Source organism: Larus michahellis, chromosome 4, assembly GCF_964199755.1.
Source record: "Larus michahellis chromosome 4, bLarMic1.1, whole genome shotgun sequence".
NCBI classification, from domain to species: Eukaryota; Metazoa; Chordata; class Aves; order Charadriiformes; family Laridae; genus Larus; species Larus michahellis.
Genome location: NC_133899.1, coordinates 19,354,366 through 19,381,026, shown reverse-complemented (window position 1 = coordinate 19,381,026; position 26,661 = coordinate 19,354,366). Strand labels below are relative to the sequence as shown.

Genomic DNA, 26,661 nt, shown 5'->3' with positions numbered 1-26,661 from the left:
ACTTATGATATTTTTAGAATAGCACAGTGGTAAGATCTATCTGTAGTCACCAGATCGTTGCTCTTCATAGGTCTGAAATGCTGGTGATTTCATGAGTTAGTGACAATACTCGTAGATCTTGCTTTACAATGGACAAAACAATTCTTAGTTCCAAGGTACTCCACAAATTGAGTTGGTTTGGATATATTTAATGAGAATGTCTTGCAATGTGGTTAAATGATACAGGCAAATGTACATTACTTTCAATAGTAAGATAAGAACATCATACTATTGAAAATCTCATTTGTATGAAGGACTACGATTAGGTGAGTTATTCTTGACTTAGCATGTTTAGCAAGGTTTTCATAGGCTGGGATTTGTGTTCACCAGGTTAATGTTTAACCTAGTGATTCAAAAAGCAGACTTTTCTCATTGAGGGAATTCTTAGCATTTTGAGAACTAAATTTTTGCACAATTCAATTTTAATGTATAAAGGATACCGCCATTTACAGGGTGCACAGTCAAAGCGTGGGCTTCAAGGGACTGCTACATCTGAATCTGCCCTCATTTTTTTTGTGATGAGAACAGTTTGAGTTTGGGCTGAGATAGTCCTGTTGCAGAGACTGTTGGGAAGTTAGACTATCAGGGACAATGGACTAGTGCTTATGCAAAAGCACAAGTGTGGCTATATAATTTCTGAAATTAGCTGCAGTATTTTCAGTTTAAATAACAGGGGCAACAGGTTTAATAATGAAAAGGGAAAGAAAGCAGATGAATACACTTACTGTGGCTTCTTTTAATCTTCTGAAATCTATGTGCAGGTATGCATTTATTCCATTGTATGCACCAGGCAGGGTTATTCCGTGTATTAACAAGACAAATAATACAACATAAGGCAAAGTGGCTGTTATCCAAACAACCTGCAAACAATAGAGATCCCAAAGGTTAATCAGCTGTTACAGAAGATTGAAGAATGTGTGAAAAATACAGTGGGCATCTTCTTGGTTTTGTCCATTCGGTTTGGTGGAGAAGCTCCAGAAACTCTCTGGACATCTCAGGGGAAAATGCTGTTATGTAACATGAGTCTTTACATATGTATGTTTACAGATACCAGTAGGAGACAGTTTTGACAAAGAAGACTTGGAGTGCTTATACATTACCAGTGTGTGTTAGACTTTTGATTAGCTATATATTCATTTACTGAACAAGTGCTTTCATGAAAGTGTACAAAAAGCTTTCAGAGGTATCCAACCCTAGAATTTTTGTTGAAGTATTTTCTAAAGTATGTGAAAGTAATTTCAAATTACTTTCATCAGCTATTTCTCTTATCATGGCATTTTATGTAATAAAACCAAAGCATCTTAAACCATTGAAACATCAGTACATTTGTCTAAGAATAGGAGGCACATTTAAGACAATTCAAAGTCTTTCAAAATATTTTCTTCATGAGACCACTAATGTTGAATTGAAAATAATATGCTAATAAAATTTCCATGTGTGGAACATCACACAAGCAAAACTTGTACATAAAATAAAGGCTGAATCTGTATTGTGTATTTCCACTGTACACATATGAAGGCCTCTCACATGGTTTGGTCCCTGAGGGTCACTCAGAAGCAGTGATTTAGCCTCTTGCTTTCTAAAATTAGGAGACTTCTTAAAGGAGACAAAGAAAGTAGTTGAGATAGAAGGATAATGTTAGCTCTACCTTTCCTGAAGTCTTCACGCCTTTCCACAGACTAAAGAAAAGAATGATTACCACCACCAAGAGGCAGAGGGAAAGTTGCCAGCGAGGCAAGCCAAGGTCATGGATTCCACGGCTTTCATGCAGGTGCAGAACTCCTCGCCTACATACCAGATACACAGAAACAAAGCAAAGTCACTAGGGGGAAAAAGGTTTTTACATATCTCATCCTGTGGGCAGCAGGAATGGATGTCGCACTGCAGTAGTAGCTGCCCTACTGACATTGCTAGCAGTTAGCGAATTTTGTGAAGCCATGTACTGTGCTTCTTCCCACCATGCCTTTATGTTTTCACTGGCCCATCAGTGTCTGTTTAGCACTGTAGTGGCATAATGATGGCACTCTCTTCTCTCCTTCGCTGGAAGTGTTTGGGGATTTTGGAAGTCTTGCTTGAATACTGAACAGATGCCCAGAGAATCTCCATCCCTGCAGATTTAAAAACTTGGCCAGTAAAGGCCTTGAGCAGACTGATTTACTTTTAAAGTTAGCCTTGCTTTGGTTAAGGAGTTGTATCAGATGACCTTCAGAGATCTCTTTTGGCCTAAATTATTTTGTGATTCTAGATAAGCAAACAGGTGGCTTCCTGCAACTTGGGCAGTTACAAAGTTACTTTCAGTTTCTTTTTGAATAGGCTATTGTGAGGCTGCAAAAAAGTAGCTGGATAGGAAAAGCCAACAGTTGGTAAATTTAAATTGGATATAGTGCTCTGTGTTGATCACTGAAATAGTGGAGTGATAGCAGAGAAAATTCTGTTGCTTACCAGGGCAGGCTAATTCTTTTGAGATGTACACAATGAAATGGCTTGAAGTGTAGAAAAGTGTTTGTCCCCATGAGCGGCGATATCTACAATTAGGGCTGTCCAAACACATTGTGTGCAACAGGCACAGGGATATGGGAGAGATTTTTATAGTGCATTTCCCTTGCTTTAACGCAGTTCTATGCTATTGAAGTGTCTCTTGCTGCTTTTGCGAATCTGTTTATGCAGAAATATTATGCAGAAATATTTTGCTTTACTGAAAGTTGTATTTGCAAAGAGGACTGGCGTTGCTGCTGGAGCCCTGCACTAGAGGAGAACTGCAGAGCTAACTCCTGGGTCTGATACAGATCTACAGGATGCTGGCTCAGGGATTCAATTTGTTAGTGTTTCAGTGTCCATCCAGATAAAATAGTCACAACCTTCCTTGTCTCCTCCCTTTCCCTATCACCTTTTATTTGCTATGTACTGCTTGGGTAAAATAAAAAGTTGATCTCTTTTGGCTTCTCTTAGCACCATGATAGTACAAACAAATGAAATCAAAGAAACCCTTTTCACTGGAGGACCTTGACCTGGTTTATGAAGATAACTGCATTTTAAAGAAGCTGAAACACTGAGTGATTTGCCCTGGGTGACTGCAGACATGTAGAAACTAAAGCCTGAGGAGTATAATTCCAGCCTTATTGGCTGTCTGCATACAATCTCTTACTAGATAGATGGCACTTCAGAATTAATTTACACACTTGTCCTATCAAGTCAGAGATGAGTGAGATAGCTAAATAAGTTCCACGATAGGGCAAACCCATGTCAACTTAAATGGGGAAAACCAAAAAATGTGTCTGTACTACTTAAATTGTAGAAACATGCTGGGAAAATTAAGGCCCATTAGAACGATCCATCTAGTGATAGTTGTATACAATTCCCTTTTGATCCCTAAAGATATGATCAGCTAAGAATTCTAACAGTTCTGCTTCTGGAGTTTCTCATGTTTAATAAGAAATGCTGTATTTTTTACCTTTTTCAATACCTTTATTCCAGGTTAGATAAAAGATACTTGTAGAAAATATCCTCCTAAATGAAGCAGCTGATCTGTTTCTGTTGCATTGTAAGGCTAATAACAGGTGAAGCAGTAAAAAGCTAGCAACCATGTGTTTGTGGTGTATATTCAAGAATGTTCCTATTTAGAAAGTATAACTCTTATTATTTAACAATATAGCTGTTACCTGTCTAAAGAGTCAAACATTGAGGCAGACTTCTTGGTATCTCATCTAAAACCCTATTATCTCTATTTAAATGTACATAAATAGGTAGTTCTTGTTCAGCTTTTGCTTAGAATGTGAATGAAAGATATTTGTATTTCTGCTAATAAAGCATAATTTGCCAGATGATACGCAAGTGTAAGTGAATCCTGGGCAGGGATTCCTGATTCCATGCTAAACTTACCAGCTTGGGCAGTGATAAGTGTAGCTGGGAAAAGCTTCATAGGCTTCTGATCAGAACATTTGTCCAGGATCTTGGGAGGGTTTTGGCAATCTGTGCTGTCACAGTTACACTGCTATCGCTATCAGAGCTGGATGTTGGAAAGAAAGTTGTTTGGATTATGACACGTAGATGGCTACTCAGAAAAACTGAATCTGAACTTGCATTCTTTGTGCCCCTTTAACTTTTTATTCTTCTTGCCCAAATATTTTCTGGATTTGTAAAGAAGCCTGCTTCCTTGTGTGTTTGCTTTCCAAGAAGCAGCTAGCAATGTGTCTTACTGTTTGGAACACTTGCCAGAGCTTCCATTTCAAATGTGGGATTCCCAGGATTTTCAGGAGAATATCCATTCCAAGAGTTCTGCTCCCTGAATCAGGGTAAGAGATCATAAAATAGGAAGAGAAAAATACTTTTGTAACCAGTCAAAACAGTTATGTAACTGGGCAGCAAAGCAAGGGAATCTTCGTAGACAGCTGCTGTTTCTGAGCTATAATTCTGGTGGGTTTTTCTTCCTTTTCCTTTTTTCTTTTTTGTTTTTCTTTGTGACCTCTGAAGATAAGTCATAGAAGCTTTCTGAAAGATGGCCTTTTTGAGGGTTGCTAGGAAGTACTTCATGAACGTTTACCTACTAGAAGCTACATTTCTTTTCCAGCAGCACCATAAAGTTTAAAATATCTAGTGCTAAACAGCGATTTAGGTTAAAATGTGCTGACATCTGAAGAGATGGAGGAGAGAAGCAGCAGCCAAACTAATATATAGACCAGACCTTCTTGGCTTGAAGGATATAGCTCTGTAGTGTTCTTTGGAAAAACAGTAATTTTTTGGAGAAGGGCAAACTTGAAAAAAAGTTTGCATTCATCGTGTTCATCCAAGTTAGCGTACATCAGTGATGCTATAGAAAATCCAGTTAGCTCAATTATGCCACAATTATTCTTATCTCACATCAAGGAGTACTTATTTCAGGAGCAGCTGAGGCTGTTTTTAGCCTGTCTCTGTTAAGGCAGGTTGAGTAATAAATCCCTGACTGGCTTCTTTAGATTATACTCAGTCGCTTCCCTCATACTGGCCACAAAGAGGAAAATGTGAAGTAAGAGATACTGCAAGATTCCCCACTCAAGAAGCTCTGAGGTCAAAACACCTGAACTTGCATTACTCTGCTGTAATATCAAAAGGCTGAAAGGTGGCCAACATCCATTCCTAAATAGAGGTTGCCTGCACTAGCTGCAGGATTGTCCCATTTCCCAATAGTATAAGGACATGTACAAGTCAAACAAAATGGCATAAACTGATCTCTCTTAAATCCCTAAGCCAGGGAACCAGAGGAAATACAGCACGAATTAGTATCAGCCTCTATTGTCTGTCAGCTTTAAATTATGTCCAAAGCTACTGAGAATATCTTACGTAAAAGCTTCTGAAAGTGGTTGTTGTTTCACAAGTACAGAGATATTTGCCCAATTCTGCTAACAAAATAAACTTTCATAATTTGCAAGTCTGAGTCAAAGAGGAAGGAAAAATCACATGTGGTAAGACAACCAGAATTAGTATTTTGCCTGCAGATTGTTGTTATTAAGAACAGAATGAAAGTAGATGAGAAATACGTGCAAAAAGGAGAAGAAAATGTTATGGGGGAAAGATTGAGAATAAACATTAACAGATGGAACTGACAGAAAGTAGAACAGGGACCTATTATATTTTGCTGGGCAAAATACAAGAGTAGCTAATAAATTGTTTAAGCTTTCTAATTTTCTAGTCAGACCTCTAGCAATATTTAGTTAGTACAGCAATAAGAATCAAAGAATGTGCACTAAAGATAAGAAAATAACTATTTTTTTAATCAGGGATTTGTGCAAAGGAGCCTGATTTATGCTAAGACTGCTTTCCATCTAAGGGAGTATAAATTATATTTGCAATGAATTTGAGACTACATTTCTGTAAATAGGGGTCCCAAGAGTCTTTCTGCTTATCTGCAAGAGCAGCAGGAATGTAAAAGCATTTCAGATTGAAGCCTCATTCGGACATTCTGGTTTCTCTCACTGGGGGATTTCTTTTGGTCCTCTCCTTCCCTGTGCTCTCTGTTGGGAAGACTCCCCTAGTCACCCACTAATCTGGCCCCAGTTCTTGCTGTACTTCCACACAGCACTCAGCTAAAGGGAAATAATTCACCTTTGTTGAAATCGGCAAACAGCAATTAGTTTGCTGGTACCACTGTCTTTTGTTCTATCTTTGGATGGCACTTGGGTCCTCTTTAATTTGGTGTCAGATTGTGAAGAGCCAACAGGAAGCCCAGCTGCTTGGTATTCACACATAAACCCTACTAAAGACAAATCATTGAGGAGGCAGGTGGGTGGCTGCTCAGTAGGACTCAGTAAATGAAGGATCCCGTCATAGTTCTAATAATAGGTAATATTGGAACCAATAAATTTTTCTCTGTGTCTTAGTGTTCCCATCTATAAAATTATAAACCTTTGCTTTGTCTCCATTCTGAGCAATTCGGAACATACTCTTTATGGAAGTGGTGAGTATATGAGTATAAACAGGGAACCAAACCAAAGGAAGAAGAAATGCCAAGGGTCATGATCTGAAAATTACTCTGTGTTTTGTTCACTCTAAAACATTTAATCCATAGTCAGAAAACAGGAGGGTAAGAGTTTTAGGTGTAGAATTCTCCTAGACTTTTTTTATCAAACTGGCTCTTTCTGAGGACTTTCAAAGGACTTTCTAAGGAGCCTTTTGTATTATTCATCCGTAGGCAGATTTACATGATTGTATTTTGGAAATTTAGAAGGTTTTGTACAAAGAGATAAATTAAAGGTCTTGGAGTAGGCCTCGTTTTTCCAATCCCAAATCAATTCTCATTTTAGGTTTCAATCCAAATATGATCACACAGCTATTATAGGCTCATTCTTTTTTTATTAAAGGCAAAAGTTAATTTGCCTAAATTTGATATGATCAATAGTAGGGTGTCATTCATCTAAACAATTTTTAGATGTGTTGTATCAGCTTTGTTCAGATTGCAAAAATGTCATCAGATTGTCAGCAAATTAGTATGTTAACTAATAAATATATTTGTTAATTAACATATTAAGTACTTCTAAGAACTTCTAAGTACTTCTAAGAACTTCCAAGTACTTCTAGAAGTTAGTATTTACTTTTATGGGATCAAACACAAATGCCTTGCATAGAGTAAGTATCAGCAAATTGGCGAAGATATAAATAGATACAGTCCTGCTCTCTTGAGCTCTATGCCCTATTCTGGTAGTTAGACTATTTTTTTGTGATTTAAAACTTAATGCAAATTGTAGATTGAAGATGCTAAAAGGACTCTTAGTGTATACAGTGTGCAATCTATAGAAATTAAATTACATACTCAATTTAGAAGGCAATTTGAAGCATGATAATTGTGCTCAATTAGAAGGCTCTCCTACATGTGTCTCTTGTGTTATATATTTGGGCAACCATAGTTGTCATTGCTGCCAGTTACCTTCAGAGTATAAAATACAGTTGGTTCTTTTATCTGTGGAAGGTTAGGCTATCTACGTTAAGCAGATGTGGATAGAGTTCTTTTTGCATAGAGTTTGCCAGGCTCCAGGTATTTTTACTTCAGGTACAGCACTGCTTACACTCAGCTGTAGTGTTTCCATGGCAGTTTGTATCTATAACATGTGTATCTACAGCTTGCGGTACAAACCCTGCAGACCTGAGTTGGCTGCATGCAGGTTAAACACCGGAGTCTCCCCACTGCAGTTCTGGGGCTAGGGCTACACTGCAGAGATAGCAGGGTGGCTCCACATGAAGTCAGCAAAGTGCAACTGGGTTGGCCTGGCTCTGACCCAGCTCTGCCACACGTACAGCTGCTGGCTGAGCTGTTTGGGTGCCTCTGGGTGCTTCATAAAGATCTCTGAGTATGGCATCACCGCAAAGCAGAAGGATAGCCTGGCTCCGGGAGACACTTCTCACGCAGCCAAGAACACAGTGGTGCAGAGCCATCTGATGTGCAGTGCTACGTGTGCAGGACATACCTCCCCCTGCCCCTGGTGCGGGGGGCATGCTGCAGAGGCATGCCAGCGGCTCTGCAGCAGCCAGCGTGTGGCTTCAGCTGGATGTACTCACTCCAGCTCTCTTGGACACTGCGTTGTCCTTTGCCAACACCTTAGTTGCCTGGGGTTTTCTGTTTCTCAAGATATTTAAGCTCCCCCTTGTGTTGGAGAATGGACCTGTGTGATGGACTTCAAGCTAGATTTTGGGAATCACTTGCAGAAAGAGAATTTACCAGTGTCACCCTGGCTGGCATATAAAAATTATTACTTGTACTGAATGAAATTGTATTTCTTTTTGAATCATGATAATCCTGAAATTATATGTGGCTACTAGGACTAAACTCTTAATTCACTGAGAATGTTGATCTCAACTCACTGAGGTCTTTACCCAGCTTAATTCTCCCATTAACTATACAATTCTGACCTCCCCTGCTATTTGTGCCACAATTCAGCACATTCAAGTCTGCACAGCACTCTGAAAAAAGAGATTTTCAAAATCTGCGTTTAAACCCATTATATTGAGATTTGCAGATAGAATGGAAACGCTTGAATTTCACCCCTCTTGTAGATCTAATGAATACTGAACTCCTGCAAAAAGTCTGTTTTAGGATACATGGAAAGCAGTTAGAGCACATGTGCACCCAACTGCCCCAGCCCTTAGTCAGCAAGTGAGATGATGCTTCAGTCAACGTTCTCAATGGGCCATGCTCTGCCCGAGGCAGGAGAGTCATAAAAGAAGAGCCCCAGCCTCTCCAAAGAAGCTGTTGGACTTTCATGAAGCTTTACTGATTTCAGAAAAGCTGCATGGAAAGACATAAATTTGCCAGAAGACAGTCAACCATAGGAATAGGCCCATGTGCCACAAACTGAGGACCGCTGACACGTTTAAAGAAATTAATGCTCACTTTATGGTTTGGCACTTGTTGTAATGCTGTTTTTTTTACACAGTGAGGTTAAATTTCTAACCTTTTCATGGATTAATACTTAGATGGGATAGTTCTGGATGAGCAAACATTTTCCCTGTAGGAAGCAACACGTAAAACACTAGCAGTAATTCTATGTCAGTACTGTGTTGTAGAGTATATTTAATGAGAAACAGGTGAATACAAATAAATGGGTGTTTACTTGTGTGAGACACATTTATTGGCTTTGCCTTGAGCCATATGTGCAGGTGGAGATGTTCCACAGAGAAAGGCTCTGCTTCTGCTGCCAGAATTTCAAATGCAAGGTAACACATCAGAGGTGCTGCAGCACTGACCTCAGCTGCTGTAGTTATTGCTCAGAGCCTGGTACCAGTACCAAACTACATGGGATTCTGTAAGTAAAGATAAACAGTTAGAATTCCTACAAGTTAGTATAAAGCAAGCCAGTTGCATGCAGCATAATGTGCAGCTCCTGACATTTGCAGTATCTCATAAATCCTCCCTGCAAATTTAAGTTGGCAAAGTTGTGATTCTTCCAGTCTTCTGGACTTGCTACACAAGGGCATGTTGTAGTTTAGGAATAATTTCCATAAAGCTGTCCAAACTTAAGAGCATGTGTACACACTTACATGGATTGACTTCCACCGTACTTGCATTTAATTTCTTTTCCCTTTGTGTACGTAAATGGTGAACAAATGTGAAGATGTGAACATATGTTAAAAGTAAATTTCAAAGCTGTTCATGTAAATATTTGTGGATAGCTGGTTTTATTTTATGCACATTAATACTTGTACCAGCATTTTCTGTGTGCTGAGTCAAAAAGAGAAAGACTGAGTTACTTAGTCGAGTTCAGAAAAGTCAACACAATCAAAAAGTAAATATGTAGGGATGTAAATATATTAGTGTGAGACTACGGATGAATAAACAGTGCACCCAAACGCTTCCTAAATATGCCTGGGCAGTTAATATAGAATTGATCTCTAAATCAGCTGGCTTATTGCTATTTCAGCAATATGGCCATAAATTTCTCACATAACGTATTTAATAATGTACGTGATTCTAAGCCCACTGAAATCAGAGGAGTTCTTCTGTTGCATTTGGGGGGGGGTAGGGGTGGTTTCTAGGGGTGAAGGTATAGAATCTGGCTAGAATTATTGTTAAGTCTTTGACTGTGTGATGTCTATGAAGGTAAGCAGATGATTGCTACCCAACTTCAAGCCTGTCAGAAACACCTGACAGCTTTCCTTTCAATTAAGATGCAAAAGATGAGTAAGTCTAGATGTCTAGAGAGGTTCTTAATTTCTTATTGCTTATGAACTTTCTAATTAGTTTATAGGGTGTTGATGTTGCGTGAAGAAACCTCTTAAAGAAGCTTCAGATGTATTTGATAGAGGTTTGTTGTCCAGGAAAGTGATGTATCATTGAGAACTGCTGTTCATATTTAGCATGAGCTTAGAGTCTTTTCTTACCTGATGGGATTAGCAGAATATAGGGCTATCCACACTCATTAGTTCTTGTTGTCTGATTCAGTTTTTACAAGCATTTATAGGCAGAATTTCTTATGCTTACTTCTGAAGTGGTGCTTTCTCTCTTTTGGGAGAGGTTGCTTCACAATTGTTTTACGGAAATACGTTCCTGCATCTTCCTTTGGAGCTCATAGTGTTGATCACTCCATTTGCCCCGATACTGAACTATGTGGACACTTTGGTCTGTGTTGGTATTTCTGGTGAATACCCAAAGCACAAACCTATTGATCTATAAAAGTAACCCTTGCTGTATAGGGTGAGAGGTTTTTAGGATATTCTTGGTCTGCAGACACCTCATGAATTTATGTTCTTAAGTATGATAGATGTAGACTACTGTGACAGAACGTTGTCTTTATTCCTTGTTCTTAGGTAGCTTTTTGCAATTACTCACAGCTGGGCAAACTTGTGAATTCTGTGAATTTCCTTTACTGAATCTGACACAAAAATTTCCCTGTAAAAATGCGTTTTATTTCTTATGCAGAAAGAATGGATTACAGCCCTGAGAAAAAGTACTTTTGGAGGAAAATAGCCATAGCTCAATACATTTGTTGACAATTTCACTGTTTTGTTTAAAAAATTGCCAGGATTTGTTCCTACAACAGATCGTGATTTTTTACAGGCCCAGTACCTCGTGAGAACAGTGCTTTTGTTCCTCCAAACTGGTATTTTTTAATTGTCAGCGTAAATGAAAGCAAGATGGTAACAGACTTTTCCCAGACACAAGAATGGAGAGAACAAGAGTCATCCAGTTAGGAATAAAATGTAAATTACACATTTCTTTGGAGATGCACATTAATTATTTCCCTCTTCAGTGGTTTGGAATTAAACACACAAAATGCAAAGGACCTTCTATCCTTTGTATGTATGTAAGTAAGTATGCTTGTATGCAGATAAAGTATTTGAATAGGAGTGATATGGAGAAGATAGGGGAACTTTTTTTGTAGTGATGCACTTAATGTTCTTCCAAAAAATGTTTATAATGAATTGTTTTAACATACGTTGAAAGGATAGAATTTACATTTTATTCCTAACTGGATTTCTCTTATGACTGACTATAACTAGCAGAAGGGCATTAGTTGTTGTTAGATTTTGAAGTGCTTGCTTTGCTAAGTTTGCAGTGTACAATTACTTTATAATTGATTTTAACCATCTCTAATGAAGTACTGTAGAGGTCCCATTCCTTCCTCTTTTATGCAACTGTCCCATTGATGTCAGTGGTACCCTGGCCTGAATTAAGCTTGAATGACTGAAACCAGACTTAGTAAAATGAAACATTCTAGGAAGCCTAAGTGTAGAACCACTTCAACCTGAATTACTGCCCAACTCTTAAGGCTTGAAAACAAAAGCCAAATATGTTTTGCTGAAGTCTGCCTGTTTCTGCCTTGTCATGGAAATTGCAATTTGAAGTGACTTCTTCCAAGTCTAAGGCTTAGAGGTTTCTCTCTGCTTTTCCCTCCCCACCAAATACTGGACAGCTGAAAGACTTGGCTTAGATTCCCAGCAAGTTTTCCCTTACCTCACTTAATGTAAGTGGTGAGAATCAGCATATTTCGTTTGAACTTAGAGGTGCCTTTCTTGAAGTATTAGATGAACTATCGCATCACAGTACTCCCACCTCTTCCTACAGTTTATTTCTGTGCTGGTGGAGATAGAGACATTCAGCTTTGGCAGCTGCATGGTTTTAGGAAATAATCTACACTAAATTCATGGTCAGGCCATCTCTGTGTGAAGGAATTGTGTCCCAAAGAGAAAAAGTGTCTGTTTCTCTTAAGGGTAACCACACCAGCTTTCTGCTTGTGACCTGTTTCAGAAGTACCTCTCTTCAGTTATTCTCCAACTGCAAAATAAATGTTTGGTGTTTCTGGTCTTCCTGCTTCCAGTTCAGCCTGCCCACCACAAGGCAAAAGTTTGCCTGTGTTCTTGATGTAAGTATACATCCTAGAGAACCAAGTTCAAGCTGTACCACTTCCCGTGTACTCTCGAGGCTGAAAACTGAAGTGCTTGGGCACATTTACCATCCTTAACAAGTTTTCCATAAGCTGCAGTGCAGCCCAGTAACACAGAGCAGCAAGTTCTTGTTACGTTAGTTAACTGTGGTTGAAAGCATGGCCCCAAATACTCCAAATTGGATGGTCTCCTGTAAACCTTGGTAGTACTCAGGAGAATAGTGGAACTTATTTTCATCTCCAAAATCACTCCTTTTCTTTGATACTTTTACAGCGGGCATCAGTGCTATTGCTATTTTCAATCCCTGTTTTAATAATGCTAATTATGATACCTTGTGTTAGCGCAGAGGCTGGGCTTCCATAGGTATCCTGCTGAAGTTTGAGTAGCATAGTTTGATTTCCCTCTAGTATAAAAGTAGCTGCTCTGTTTCCTTGTTTCTCTATATAACTGATCAAAACTCAAAATCTGAAATCTGTCATATTAGATCTATTGCCCAGAAAGTAATTGTTTCTGTTGTTGCTAATAACAGCTAATATTGCTAATATCTTACACCACTGGATAGCACTACAAACCTTAAGAAACGTGATCGTAGAATTTGGAAACCAGTATCTTCATGATGCTGTTACTTATAAATTCTTAATACATATGGTATTACTGAGGATGGATAAATTAGCTATCCAGTCGATAATCTAGGATTTCTGTTTGTAAGGAATAGACTGACCTGACACAAAATATTCCGTCAGGAACTGTAGTTCTCCTCTGGCAAAGATTTGTTGATTAGGAAGTGACTAATGGCTATCTACCAGGAAGAATGAGGTGTGATTCCTATACAAACGCTCGGGTCAAGTTCAGCAGTCGTTCAAGCAGTAGTGCAATATGGTGTAAGGAAACCATATTGTTATGGGAATATTCAGCCTTTACTTGAAGGGGTTTTCAGAGGGAATGTAGCCAGTCGAGATCCTTACTTGAACTATTACTTAACATACTGCATCCAAAAATGGCGCATCGTTTTCTAAACCTACTATACTGATGCAAATTTAATATTACATCATCACTTCTATTTCCTGACCCTGTTGCACATAATGTGAAACTTTATAATCAGAAGATTCATCTCTCCCTGTTGTAAAAAGACCATGGGAATGAATTGGGCTGTCTTTATTAGGTTGTGTCTGAATACACTAAAACTTTGCACAAGTTTGGGTCCACACCTGAGCTGTACAGCTGGACTTGATGAGCTAATCCAAATACTGGATAAGTGAACATAATGCCCCTTGTGATTCCCTGTTTTTACAGCTGGGGAAGCAGATTTTACAGATTGTGTTACTTGAGTGGTTATTCTCATTTTTGTAATATAATCTAGTTGCTAATAAGTACAGAGCCTAGGGACTTAATTATGGCCTCAAAATTCAGGGATCAAAGCATAATGAAATGTCAAATTCCCTTTTTATTCTTACCTTCTGAAAACTGTTCCTTGAATCTATTTCATGGTGAGGAAAGAATCCTAATATTTCAAATTTCAATGTATAGACAGAATCACAAATTGAGCTGTTACCCAGATTAGTAAAACAAAACATTGTGAATAGATTCTACCACAACCTCACCCACTACAAAGTCAAAATCATACCCCAAGCATGATGTGATAACAGAAAATGCATAGAACCACTTTAAAGGAGCAAAGCAAGAATATAGGGATAGCATTTTGCTTTACAAAGGCTTAAGCACAAGAAAATTGTAAAGAAAACCTTTTCTTAAATGCTGTTCAAATGAAAATCCTGTAATAATGCAGTTCTTTGTTTGAAGATGCTGAAAGTATAATTTCTTACAGTTCACTTCAAAGTCAAGTTCTTTAACTGACTACATGCTTATATAGCCTTCTGCTATAAATGATCTATCTTTATGTTTGAGTTATGAACACATCATATATTGTCTTTGTAAGGGCAGTAAATTTCCTAGCTGTCGTTATTTGCCATTGTAGTGAGTTCCTTTGAACTCAGCCCCCCTTATTGTTTTCAAAGCACTGAGTTTAGTTTACCCAAGCCCCTGCCAACAGTTTGTGTATCACCACTGATCTTTCACTGTGCTGCCTCAGAGCAGAAATAGCAGACACAAATGTTCCGGAGCTATAAACACAGACCTCAGGATCCCTACTGTAGCCAGGCATGCTGTAACACACACGAGGTTATTTATGGTAAGAGTTGTGTCCCTTTGTTGCTACAGGGTTGGACTCGCTGCTCAGCAGGTGTGTGCCCTGATATCCTTCTATTCCCAACACAGAAATATTAATTGAGTATTTGGATTAATTGAACAGCTGATTCAATTAGCCTGATGCCCATCCTTCTTTCTTTATCCTAATCAAATCCCATTTTCCCTGGAGGCCCATAATGCAATTATTTATACACAGATTGATATCTTTGTTTCATAGTTCAGTTGTTAATTTATAGACCTTTTTGGTTTTGATTCCGAGTGTTTGTTTCGAGTGTGCCTTTGTCTGTCTTGGCCCATGTCGCAGAATGCTCTTTTGCTTAGGAATTAGAAAAAGCCTGTCTTCCTACAACTGTGGTGCTCTCCTCCTGCTCAGTGCTTCCTCTCACTTCATTGAACTATTGAAGCAGCTGAGCAAACAGAGGTCTGCTCTGAGATATTTTGCAAGTAGAGAAACGGGCCAAGCCTGTTGAACAAACGATTATTTTAAAGCCTTAAGAGTCAGCTCAGTTTGGCATGTAGTCATCTTTGTCAGAATATTGCCATGTTTCCTTGCCCTGGCAAAGTTGGTGCAAGGAAAAGTGGTGCATCGGCAAAGATTTCTGTCTTTTGTCCAATTCTGTTTTGCCCAGTGGCAAGTATTGCATTTGTACAAAAGAAACCAAAGCTCGCAGAGGTAAGAGTCTTAATCACACAGGAATATGGATCAACATTACAACTAAATTTTAACCTTAGCCCTCTGATGCTTATTCTAGAGGCTGGATGCTAAACTGTTTTACCTTCCAGAGGAAACACTCTTAGACATACAATTTTAAATAAATAGCAAAGTCAAGTCAACACTTACTCATAAAATTCAGCTGCAGGAGTGAGCTTGTACTTTGAGTATTTGGTACCATTGCCAAGCACCGATGCATTGAAGAGTTTGGGATCTGTACAGTTTGGGCTGTTCCAACTGTTGTCGCAGTTTGTCCAGGGGAGCTCAAATGTGAATGATGAAAATAGATAATACAGAGACCAAGCTATGATAACGTTGTAGTAGAAACCCACGTAAAGAGCTATGAGTATCACTGCATAGCCTACACCTGAAGACAAAGGAAAACTAGATTATACATTGCGTTTTACATGCAACAGTATATGCAAACACTGTAGTTAAACTGAAACATATGTGGTTGCAAATTAATTTCAGATCTTCAGACCAATAAAAGGAATTATTTGACATTTACGTACACACATGTGGACACTGTATCACTGACCTTAAAACAAATAATTAAATTAATGATTTTGGAAAATGACTGGCTTTTAGGAAATCCAGTTGTTTGCCAGAAGAAGAAATTAAGCAGTGCAATGTCAAAATTTCCTCTTGTAAAGCTCCGTTGCTGATTTGCTTCCAATGCAGAAGATTGCAAGCCCATGTTAGGAGTGAAACTCACTTTATCTTCATAATGTCAGAGTCCTTGGCAACTTTTCTTGGAAAAGTAAGGCTCAAGACTTAAGTGAAGTTTCCCTGTGCCTCATGTTCCCACCCTGAGCTAGTTTGGAACAGACACCGCTCCCTCTCCTGTTTCTTTCCCATTGTTACTCTCCAGATTGGCTTCTGTCAGTGTGTAACTAGGTCCAAAACATGCTTGAAACAATCTGTGCGGTTTCACTGAGGTGCTCCAAGTGGTTCTTGCGCATGCCAGTAAATCTTGGTGAATGTCAAGCTTAGAGCTAAACTGTGTGTGGACCTTCAAACCATTTTATTAGCTCCCTAGGATTACAGAATCCCCACTGTAAGCATTCTCTTTTGACTTTGAACATTTGCTTTATATATTTTGCGTACCGTGAAGTGTGCTTGGAGGGTCCCTTTAGCGAGAGAGCCCCAGAGAGTTCGTGTTCTCCTCGTGAAAATGGAAATTTTCCAATGGTTTGGGAGGAATAGAGCAGAACAAAAGTTTGATGCCAGAATTGTTCAGGAAGTTTGCTTTACTTTGACCTATATCATTCTTCCTTTACTTTGTGAGCAGCATTGTTCTCTGAATCCTACCCCAAAGTTGTATGTATTACATATAACAGGTAGAGACTACAGCTACAGACTATCAGCTGTTTTATGACTATCATTGCTGTACTGTCACAGCACCTAAGTGTAAACATTTACTTCTCATTTTCTTCCGTTTAGTTTTTTTGGAGATACTGCATGGGAGGCCCAGCAGTTGGAGATTATTAGGCTTTCATGTTTCTTGATAAAGCAAGGAAGTAGCACACACTTTGAGTATTAATCCTTGGTTTAAAATTTGCATAAGGAACAGATGCTGACCCTGAAGGAGTTGGCAGTTCAAAGACTGCTGCATATACCAAAGTTACTCTTGGCTCTTCAGGAGACTTTTAATACATAGACCAGTTTGCTCATCCCTAACACTGGGGAAAAGATTGTGAAAGTAAAGATGAAACTGTATCTTCAAATCCTTCGTGCTTAAATGAATCTGGTACATTAACACTCAAACTCTAGTGATACATTATGATCACTAGAACGGTGTGTGTGGGGGAATCACCCAAGGGGATAATTCTTAAGTGTTAATGTGAATGTTAAAATACTAAGTATGAATAATATATGTTGGCCTGTAATTGGATGATTTCCCAAAATTCAGGAGGACAATGATAGATAATTAATATTAAGATTAAAAAATACTGGATCAAATGTATCTTAAATGTCACTCCTCTGAAGTCACAAGAATGTTGAGGAATGAATTTGCTCTTCTGTTTCTAGGTCTAGCTTTTCTTAAAAGTAATGCCGCACCACCCACACCCTAGAATAGACCCTGGAAATGCAGAGATGAAAACAACTGTGTTGCTGTGTTGCAAAGGTTACAGGGTATATTTTTCATTGCATGCATTATGAGAGCGTCTCATTAGAAGTAGAGTCCTTAGAATTCATAGCAATAATATTCATAGCTAAAATTAGTGCTATAGTGCTGTTCATTTAGAGCAGCTGTTATAAATTTGGGTAGACTGTGTACTTTTCATTTAAGTGAGAGATTTGAGTTATCCCAGAAACAACTCAAAAGCATTAGCAGTAGAATATGTTTGTATGTTATCAGAAGATTTGGTCAAAACTTTAGAAGTGCTGAGTTTATACTAGTGCTGAGGTGCAAATACAACTCAATGCTTATTACTTTTTGAGAATCAAATAACTTATGCTATTCTATATCCTAGTAATAATAACACTTAAAAATCAACAGTAATGTATGTTTAGTCCACCTTGAAAATGTCAGCTTAAAAACACAGCGGGAATGTCAATAGGACTATACATGAAATAAGTTCTATTTTTCTTTCTCATCATCTTTTCAATCCTGAAGTCAACAGATATGGTACCTCTGAGCACAGTGGTATTTGACTCGAACATTTTGTGATCCTTAAGGTCTAATTTTTGCAGTTAGGCTTTCAAAATCCTCATTGCCATCCAAAGGTATTAACTGATACTGGCAGGAATTTTGATTGAGCAAGGGTCTCCAGGTTCCAGGGTGCTGGGATGAATTTTGTCTCCCGTGAAGTGATTATAGTAGGGCTAGGTAAATCTATATGAATTCATTTTAAAATTTTTGGGCACATATGTTAATAGCTTGCTTATTTAATTTTTATTATATCTCTAATTTTGATGTGAGTTTTGGGTTTGACTGATAAGAAAAAAAACCCTGCAGTTTTCCTATTCTGCAGCACTAGACTCCTTGAAGAGGAAAGCTGTATTTTGAGAAGGAAGACTAACATTTACTCAGTGTAACCTATATCCAAGCACTGGATCCGTCAAGTTTGGATTGCTATTGTTAAGCTCCTCAGCTTTTGTCAGTAACGGGATGAACACGATCTGAATTTTAAGCTTCTAAGATCAGCTGAGCTTGACTGGTTTCATTTCAAATGGCTCTGTGTTGAAAAGGCTTTTACATAAGATTTGAGATACAATCTGGTATAGATATAAGGGAACTTAGCATTTTTGCTGGTAAGCAATGCTTAAGAAAATTCTTGAGGCTCCTTAACAAGTATTTGTCTCATGTACAGAGAGCATATGACTTCTTTCACCCAGGGAGATCCCTTTATCCCTGATAGATGCCAAACACCCCGATCAGTATCCAGACACCCAACCTGGGCTATTTCTCCCTTGCAGAATGATTGCAACTCAGTGCGCAAGACAACATTCCACAGCCTTTTATTCAGTGACGCTGGAGAGTTAACCCTAGTGGGAAACACTCAATAGTAATACTAATGTTCAGGTTTAAGTAAGTGCTTTTCGTTGGTAGATTTGAAAAGCGCTTTACGAAGTCTGTCAGAATCATTGCTCCCATTTCATAGGCAGGAAGACTGAGGTACAGAGCCACAGATAACTCATGCGATGTTACAAGTCTAGTGGTTGAACTACAGTCTTCACAACTCCATTTTGGTGTTCTAGCCACTGTGGTACCCTGACTTCTGCAGAGAAAGCTCCACACAATGAACTGAATAGTGTCAGTGGTTATTTTAGTCGCTAGGGGAGACAGGGCTGAACTGACCTAGATGGGATTTGGTATTTCCGCATGTTTGCATTGCCAACCCCTCCCTCCACCTATCGATACCCAGTTCCCCCCACTGGAAAGGGTGATGGGGCTGAACTGCTTCTGCTCATTGCTCTCTCTTCTGCTCCTCAGTGATCACCCTGAAGATGATTTCTGTGGCTTTTCCCATTTTGTGCTCCACCTGTGATAACAAAAAGACTTCTGACTTCAAGGGTTGGGGAAAGGTCAGCAAATATCATGCTGTCTGTGGAAAGATGTGAGACCTTTACTTTGTTTGTGATCACAAGTGGGTAGCACCCTCAAGGTGCTATTCAAGTGAGCAGAGGGACACTTACCTTTGAAAACTGGGCAGATTTTCCACACAGTGGCAGCCCCTTCTCGGTTATACTGTCCCAGTGCTAATTCCATATAGAACAGGGGCATTCCAGCAATGATTAAGAAGAGGATATAGGGAATAAGAAAAGCACCTGTAAAGGGAACAATTAGATGTCATAGTCTATGTTTTGGTTACATTTTGCTTTTCCTAATGCTTACTTCTACTGGCTAAAGACAAAGCCTTTGGGAACTAGAAAGGAAATTTCAGGAAGGGAAGAACCCATGTTCTCTTGTCCCTTTCCTGTATTTTTTTAAAGTCGTGGAGACAAAACCCCTGAAAAAAGCTGTAGACCATGGCTCCTATTTCCCCCTAATGTTTCCCCTCTGCTTTTGAATTCAAAGGGAAAAAAAATGTGTCCCTGGAAATGAATCTCTCACTGAACAAGAACTGATGCTGAACACACTTGCAGAGCTAAAAGGGAAAGGGACTCTGAAAAATTTTGTCAATTTTTTTTTTAGTGTAATATGTCCAAAAGGGAGCATGGAGGCCAGCAACAAAGGAAAAAGTGTTGTGTGAGTTCCTGTAAATGTGGTTTAAATCACACTGTGTAAAGTGTCTTTAGGAATCTCTAGCTTGAAAATGAATCGCTACCGATCAGTCATATGGAATTTGGGCTTCCATGGCATGTTTTGGGTTTTCCTGTAATAAATTCCCTTATTCTTATGAAATGTGTTGGACATCACACCCCTTTCCAACCTAGCAATGCTCATCACCATTAATGTGGAGTACGTACTAGGTTTCACAGCTAGCCCCAAGTACAGCATCTTTACATTGCAGCAGGGCAGTACCGGGGCTGCTTGCGCCTTCCTGGAATGCACAACTTTACTTGATTGAGGATTCTCCTGTGAGTTCATACCACAGAAACTGTCACCCGTGGCAGAATCCTGATGTGTCAGTGCTACTATCATAGAAAGTATTGCTAACTGAAATACAAAAGGATCATCAATGTTAGAAACTATCTGAAGATTGCTTAGCAATTTTATATGATCCAGCAGGTCACAGAAAGACTCCCCTGCGCATGGCTACATACAGTACTATGAAACAGTTATAGTTGGTGTCATGTTTAATAACTGGATGCTGTGTCAGTCCTCTGCTTTGTGGTACCTGTAAAGTGTAGCTTTTGTTTTATTGCATCACTTACTTGGTCCAGGACAATTCAATTCATGTAAAATTTGCCTGTATGAAAAAATGATTAGATTGTTTTGATAAATAAGGACCTGACAGAGTAACTACATATTCTGAATAACTGACTGCTGTCCTTGGGAGTTACTTATGAAAAAGAAACTAGATTGTGAAAATCACAGTTACATTGTTCAGCAAAATAAAAAAGAAAAACAGCAGCAGCTGTCTCTCTCTCCCAACAGCAAGTAGTGGGAACTTTTGCAAACCTTTAAAATCTGCTGCACTGGGTTAGTAATTTGAAAACTTCCCTTGCAAAAGGAAGTAAGTTTGCATTGCTTCTGAATTTATAAACTTATAGAAGGTTCATGTAGTCTATAAAAGCATAAAAGCTAAAAGCATGACTGTAGCTATCTAGAACATGCCAGTAAGCAGAATGAATTGCATATTTAAAAAGTACTTCTGAAACTACTGTCGTGCTTTTAAAAGTCTAATTGCTCCTTTACCTTTCATGTTTGCTTTTCACAGATATTACTCGTGTAAGCTGCCTAGGATGACTGTTCAGAGAGGGACTTTTGAGTCCCAAATATACTGGAGAATAAGAATAGAAAAGTGAACTGTTCTCTTAGTCACACCACAAATCTATTTCTAAAAGTAACATGCTGTAACATAATGGTAAGGACAACTTATTCAGCATTCAGTTGTAAATCTATGCATTTGAAAGCTGAAGTCTTGCAATGAAACAGAGACAAGGTCTATCAACAGGAATAAAGAATAGCTTTGAAGCTTTGAGAATGCATCCTAAAAGCTGAAGTATATTGGTTGTATCACTTTGGGGGCAAGAATCTTCTTCTTCATGATGTTTATATGGAGTGTAGTGTGAACGCAACCTACCTTCAGTACCAGTGATACATGCTTTAGTAATGTTTCAGTATTGTTCATCAGCTGCTTTCTATGCCTGTCATGTTGAACTGTTGTATGTTTGAATATTGTAGAGAAAAAAAATATTTGTATTCAACAAATACTTAATACCTTGCAGTTCTGAGCTCTGCTCAGTGTTGAAACATACTCAGCTAAATCAATCTGGGATACTATGTATTGCTTTCACTATATCTAGAAAAATTATTTTAGGTGATATTACTGTCAGATTTCTTGTAAGTGACAGTCTTTGAAGTGTCATACTTGTCTTGCTTTGATAGTATTACAGTGTGTGGAGCTGACTCACAAACCTCGCTTGCATTTGGGAGGTATGGAGTTTGCACAGAGTGTCGTTTGATTAACGTCAATGTCAAGAGACTGTGGAAAACACGATGCCACAAATTGCACAGGGACACTTGCGTTTGAGAAAATTAATCCTGGAGATCTGTAGTGGACGTACATATTAAGTGCTAGTTTAAAATACGTGGTTTTTAAGTATGACTAATGCCATGATGAACTGTGAAGTGTACTGTACTTAGGCATACTTGCTTAAGCGTCATCTATTTGGCTGCGAGTCATTCCAGGCTTTAGTTAAAGGAGATTTCTATCTTTTTTTTTTTCTTCCCCCGCCCTGCCCCCGCAAGGGATTAATAAGGTGTGGTGTAATTTTCAGCAAAGAGCAGTTACACAGTATGGCAGGGTTTCATAGCTGGATTACTTTTCAGGTAACTAAATGATTGAAGTATTTTGAAATTGAGATAAATATCAAAGTAAGGGTGCTTAGTCACATTAAGTTGACTTAATGTTTTGGAGACTTCTGGAAACTTCTTGTTTAGCAGCTTCTGATTAGGTAAAAAATACCCAAAAGACAGGTATTTTGTAAATATCTTGATATTTGCTCTTCTCTTCCTAGCCAGTATCCAGAATCAAACTTCATGGTATTCACTGAACCCTTTCTGATATCATGGGTACTTCAAAGGAAAAAAAAAAAGATGGTCAAAGTATCATGCAAACTAGAATGGTATGCAAATGCTTATAAACAGCATGTGTGTGATATATGACCACGCTCACTCTGATTGCGCAGGGGGTCCATCACAGGACTGGTTTGTGTACGGTATCTTACGAGCAAGAGGTGTTGTGGGGAAGAAGACTTTGTACCGTCCTGTGTGTGTGAACATCCTGTGGGTCAGGGAGGAGGCAACCTGGCTTCCTGGTGGTCCTCTTGCTTTAGGTCCACTGGTGTGAAGTTGAGCATCATACTAGACTTCTCTGAAGGAGCAGCCTTGCTGTTAATGCCTTCCTGGTGTATGGAGTCAAAATGTGTTAGGAAGAGTGCCAGCCATGTCACTTCTGCCTGTGCCACCGGCCACAGAAACTGCTGCGCTTTAATTGCACAAATCCATGGGGCCAGTCAGATTTGCCTAGCCCAGCCAGCTGAACTCCTAGGGAGCACGCGGTTTGGCTAACACTTCAGACTGGCTTGCCAAGACCTACCTACCTCAGAGAGCCAAGGGAATGCAATCTGTGGGATTGCTGCATTGGCAGCAACACACTGATGGCACTCAAGGGGTTTCCACTCCCCCACTGTGTGATGGGATGGGGCTGAGCACACAGCTGCGTTGCACAAGGCAATATTGGTCTCAGCAATCCCTAATGGTTCCTAATTTCCCTTAAGAGCTAAAAATCTGAAGTAATTAACATCTGTAATACAGCCCTGGCATAAGAGCCATACTTGACTTGCTACTGAGTCATGTGCAGCAAAAAAGCTGCAGGTTGGCCTTAGACTGTCGTGAATTGCTCTGTCTCTTTGTTAACTGATTTCATGAGATCCATATGCATCCCTTAAGGTACCAGCGTATACATGGAGTTAAGACAGCCTTGTGTTTTACGCAAAACTAGATTAGATCAAACCCTCAGCTTCTACAAGAACCATCTGTGCGAAACTTTAAGTGGAAACTTACATAGGAGTTTTGTAAAAAAAACCCCAACAAACCTGTTGCATTTAATTAATGAAGGACAAAATACAAGACAGGCTTTACATTCTTGTGTTTAGTGCCAAAACAACTTCTTAATTTTGGTGTAACAGAATCCTTGCAAAGACTATCTCCTCCCTCTGTTCTTCAGCATGAACAGCATCTTATAAGGGGTGGGAGGCAAAGAGGAATGCAGCTCTAAATGTTCCTCTCAGTCCTACGAGGAGGTCCCATCTTGCTTTTAAATACCAGAAAGAAGCATTAATTTACTAATGACTGAAAAAAGATCATTTAAACAGCTGCTGGTATCCTAAAAGGATTTGTTCATGCACATACAAGAAGCAGGCCAGGACAGGGGTAGTTGAAACAACTTTGAACTGTTTGTGCTCATTAGCCTTTTGCGTTTGTTGCCATGGTTATTCTAGTCAAAATGTTAACTGGCGGGGATCTCTGCTAAAACAACAAACTTTGAGCAAATATTGCAGTATATTTTCTGATAGGAGTGTTTCCAGTATTTGTGCAGGAAAAGAGTTTTAAAACAAAGATCTCCCAATTGGTGCATTGAAATACAAGCTAATCTCTGTATCTGATCAACACTGCTTGTTTTTTTCATACAGAATAGTATTTTGAACAATATCAGCAAACAGTTGATAGAATGCAGTACGTCTGCTTGGGCAACGAGGAAAATGGGTGGAACCTCTACTCCGTGTGAACGCTTGCGAATGGAAAGGAAGTCCCCCATGCAGAGATCTTGAAATCTAGACTGTACAAGATCACTATAGGTAGAAAAATGACGTAATTGGAAAGGCAGGTATTTCTTAGTATGTGAATGTTAGTTCTGGCTCTTGGAGCAGACTGGCTGCCAGCTGGCTTGTACAGCCACCGAGGGTACCTCTGGAGCAGGTGAGCTTGAGCCTGATGCTGACTCCTGGGAAGAGGGGGTGGAAAGGCAGACCTTTACTGACCTGAGATTAAAAGCAATTCGGGTTTGCGTGGCACAGCAAAGAGAAGTCAGAGATACAAAGGAGCATGATGTAACCTCAGTGTCAAAGCCAAGATATGATGATTTTAACAGCAGCTGTATGATGATGTTGAGACCAGACAGCAATAGATTATAGTAGTCAAAAATAACATTTTTCTACAAAACAGATTGCATGACATACTATAAAAACTTCAGCAGCACTTTGCACATGTAATATCCTCCAAGTATGCAATAAAATCTTCCAAGTATGCAAACTTTTTCATGGAAAGTATTTCTGTGTCATAAAACCAGTGAAAGCTATACCATGGTGAGCGATATGTTTCTTTTGGAGCCCCTATATTTAGCTACTCCCTCTAACAAACCGTTGCTAGATTTGAACCTGTTTATATTTCTACTCTCAATTTGGGCTCAGAGCCTTCAGTTTTTCCAGAATTCCAATTTTAATAGCGTTCCTTTTACTCAAAAGAAAGTGAAAACAAATAGTTTCCAGAAATGGTTCAATGCTGTTCATGGGCTGATGCCAACTGAAGCCTGCATTTTTTGTCTTGAGCTGTTACTGCCTTGAAATCACTTGAAGTGACTTGAAGTGCAGTATATTTATAAGCTGGTCACTGGGATGTAACAGAAAGGGTTACCCAAGCCCTTCCATGCAAACCCAGTCATCTCTTTGGCTTTTTGTTACAAGAGTAATGAGCTAAAGAAACCCATTAGCAGCTATTTTGAACAAATTAATGAGAGTTAAATATACCCAGCCACTCAGAGCAGCATGATTCATTCATAAATAACACCCAAGTCATTGGCTAAGGTCCTATTTACATAAATTAATGAAATGATCACATTTACAACAGTGCGTAGTTTAAAGATAATCGCAGGAACGTACAAGAACAGAACCCTGGCCTATGTTGTTTGATAGGGAATTAATGAATAAATAAAGAGACATCAGGAGTTTGAGAGAATATAAATCAGGTTGGTCCAAGATGGCCTGTGGGGTAGTGTGAGCTCTGGAGCTTTGCGGGGGGTTCCTGCTGCTGACTTTGACAATGCTCTCACTGCTTCTAGCTTAGGAAATTAAGCTATTCCCATTTTCTGCTCTGTGACCCTAGAGAGTCCAAAAATCTGCTTTATAAGGTTGCAGTGATAGCCTTTTTTTTTACGCCTCCTTATGGCAGAGGTGCTATTGGAGCTGGCCCCTTTGTTTCTAAATAAATGAATTAGCATCAAGTGAGTTTTGACAGTAGTTGGGTAAGTAAATAACCTGAAGTCTGTAACAATGTGAAGGTCTAGCTACAAACATTCCTGCGCAAATGCATCCTGTTGATTTTGTGCCTTTTTGTTTTTTAACTACCTGGCTGGTTTAAACAAGAAATGAGAGAGTGAGCTGGAATGTGGGGCCAGCTTGTAGACTGTTTTGTTATATGATTTATGAAATCCCTATTACTAATGTTCATTAGGACAGGGTTTGTAGCAGTGGTAGTATCCTTTCCTGGAACAGCTAATGCTGTTGGGAACAAACCAGCAAACTTTCTAGTTCACAAACTCTTCAGCGGGTGCTGGTCAGAGGAAGTGCGTAGTACTGGACTGCCGGGTCAGTGAGCAGATGCCTAGCTGGAGAACATTGCTCCTTCTCAACAGACATGACTGGAAGCTTAAGAGATGCTAAATTAAGAAGAAAAAATACTATTCTGTCATTTTATTAATAGGAGTGTTCTATTCGTGTTTTTCCCCAACCTTGCAATTATTAGGGGTGACACAAGGATATATTCACCTGCAGTTGCATATCAACAAAACCACCCATGTAAGGTGTAGGCTGTGCTTGAGATGTACAAAATCAAGTGTCTGTCAAAATGTACCCTGATTTATTGGTGGCAGAACATCTATGGCTAAAAATATTTTTTTCAATGAAGATGACAAGATACTTGCTGTGAGCTTGTGGAACAAGATAAGCAGGTTTTGCTGGATTCCAGCACTAGAAAATCTGTAATAATGTAACCTCATGTGATAAGTTTTCCTTGAAATGTGTGTACTGAAAAACTGTTTTCTGTGATGTACAGAATATAGTCATGTGCATGAAAGGAAATACTACTTCATCAGCTTTAGCTGTCTCTTAAGTGTAGGGAAGTCCTTGCTTGGTGCCAGGGAGATTTTGGCAACTACAGTTTTACTTTGGTTCAGATACAGACT

General features: G+C 39.1%; 1 protein-coding gene across 1 annotated transcript in view; it reads right to left on the bottom strand.

Moving 5' to 3' along the window:
- SLC6A2 (solute carrier family 6 member 2) overlaps positions 1-26,661 on the bottom strand; it is a 70,801-nt gene that overhangs the window by 28,638 nt on the left and 15,502 nt on the right. The window contains exons 2-5 of the mRNA XM_074583160.1: positions 19,448-19,579; positions 15,434-15,671; positions 1,688-1,826; positions 765-899 (exon numbers count right to left, since the gene is read on the bottom strand). Coding sequence (XP_074439261.1) covers positions 765-899; positions 1,688-1,826; positions 15,434-15,671; positions 19,448-19,579 — 644 coding nt within the window. The remainder of the gene's footprint in view (positions 1-764; positions 900-1,687; positions 1,827-15,433; positions 15,672-19,447; positions 19,580-26,661) is intronic.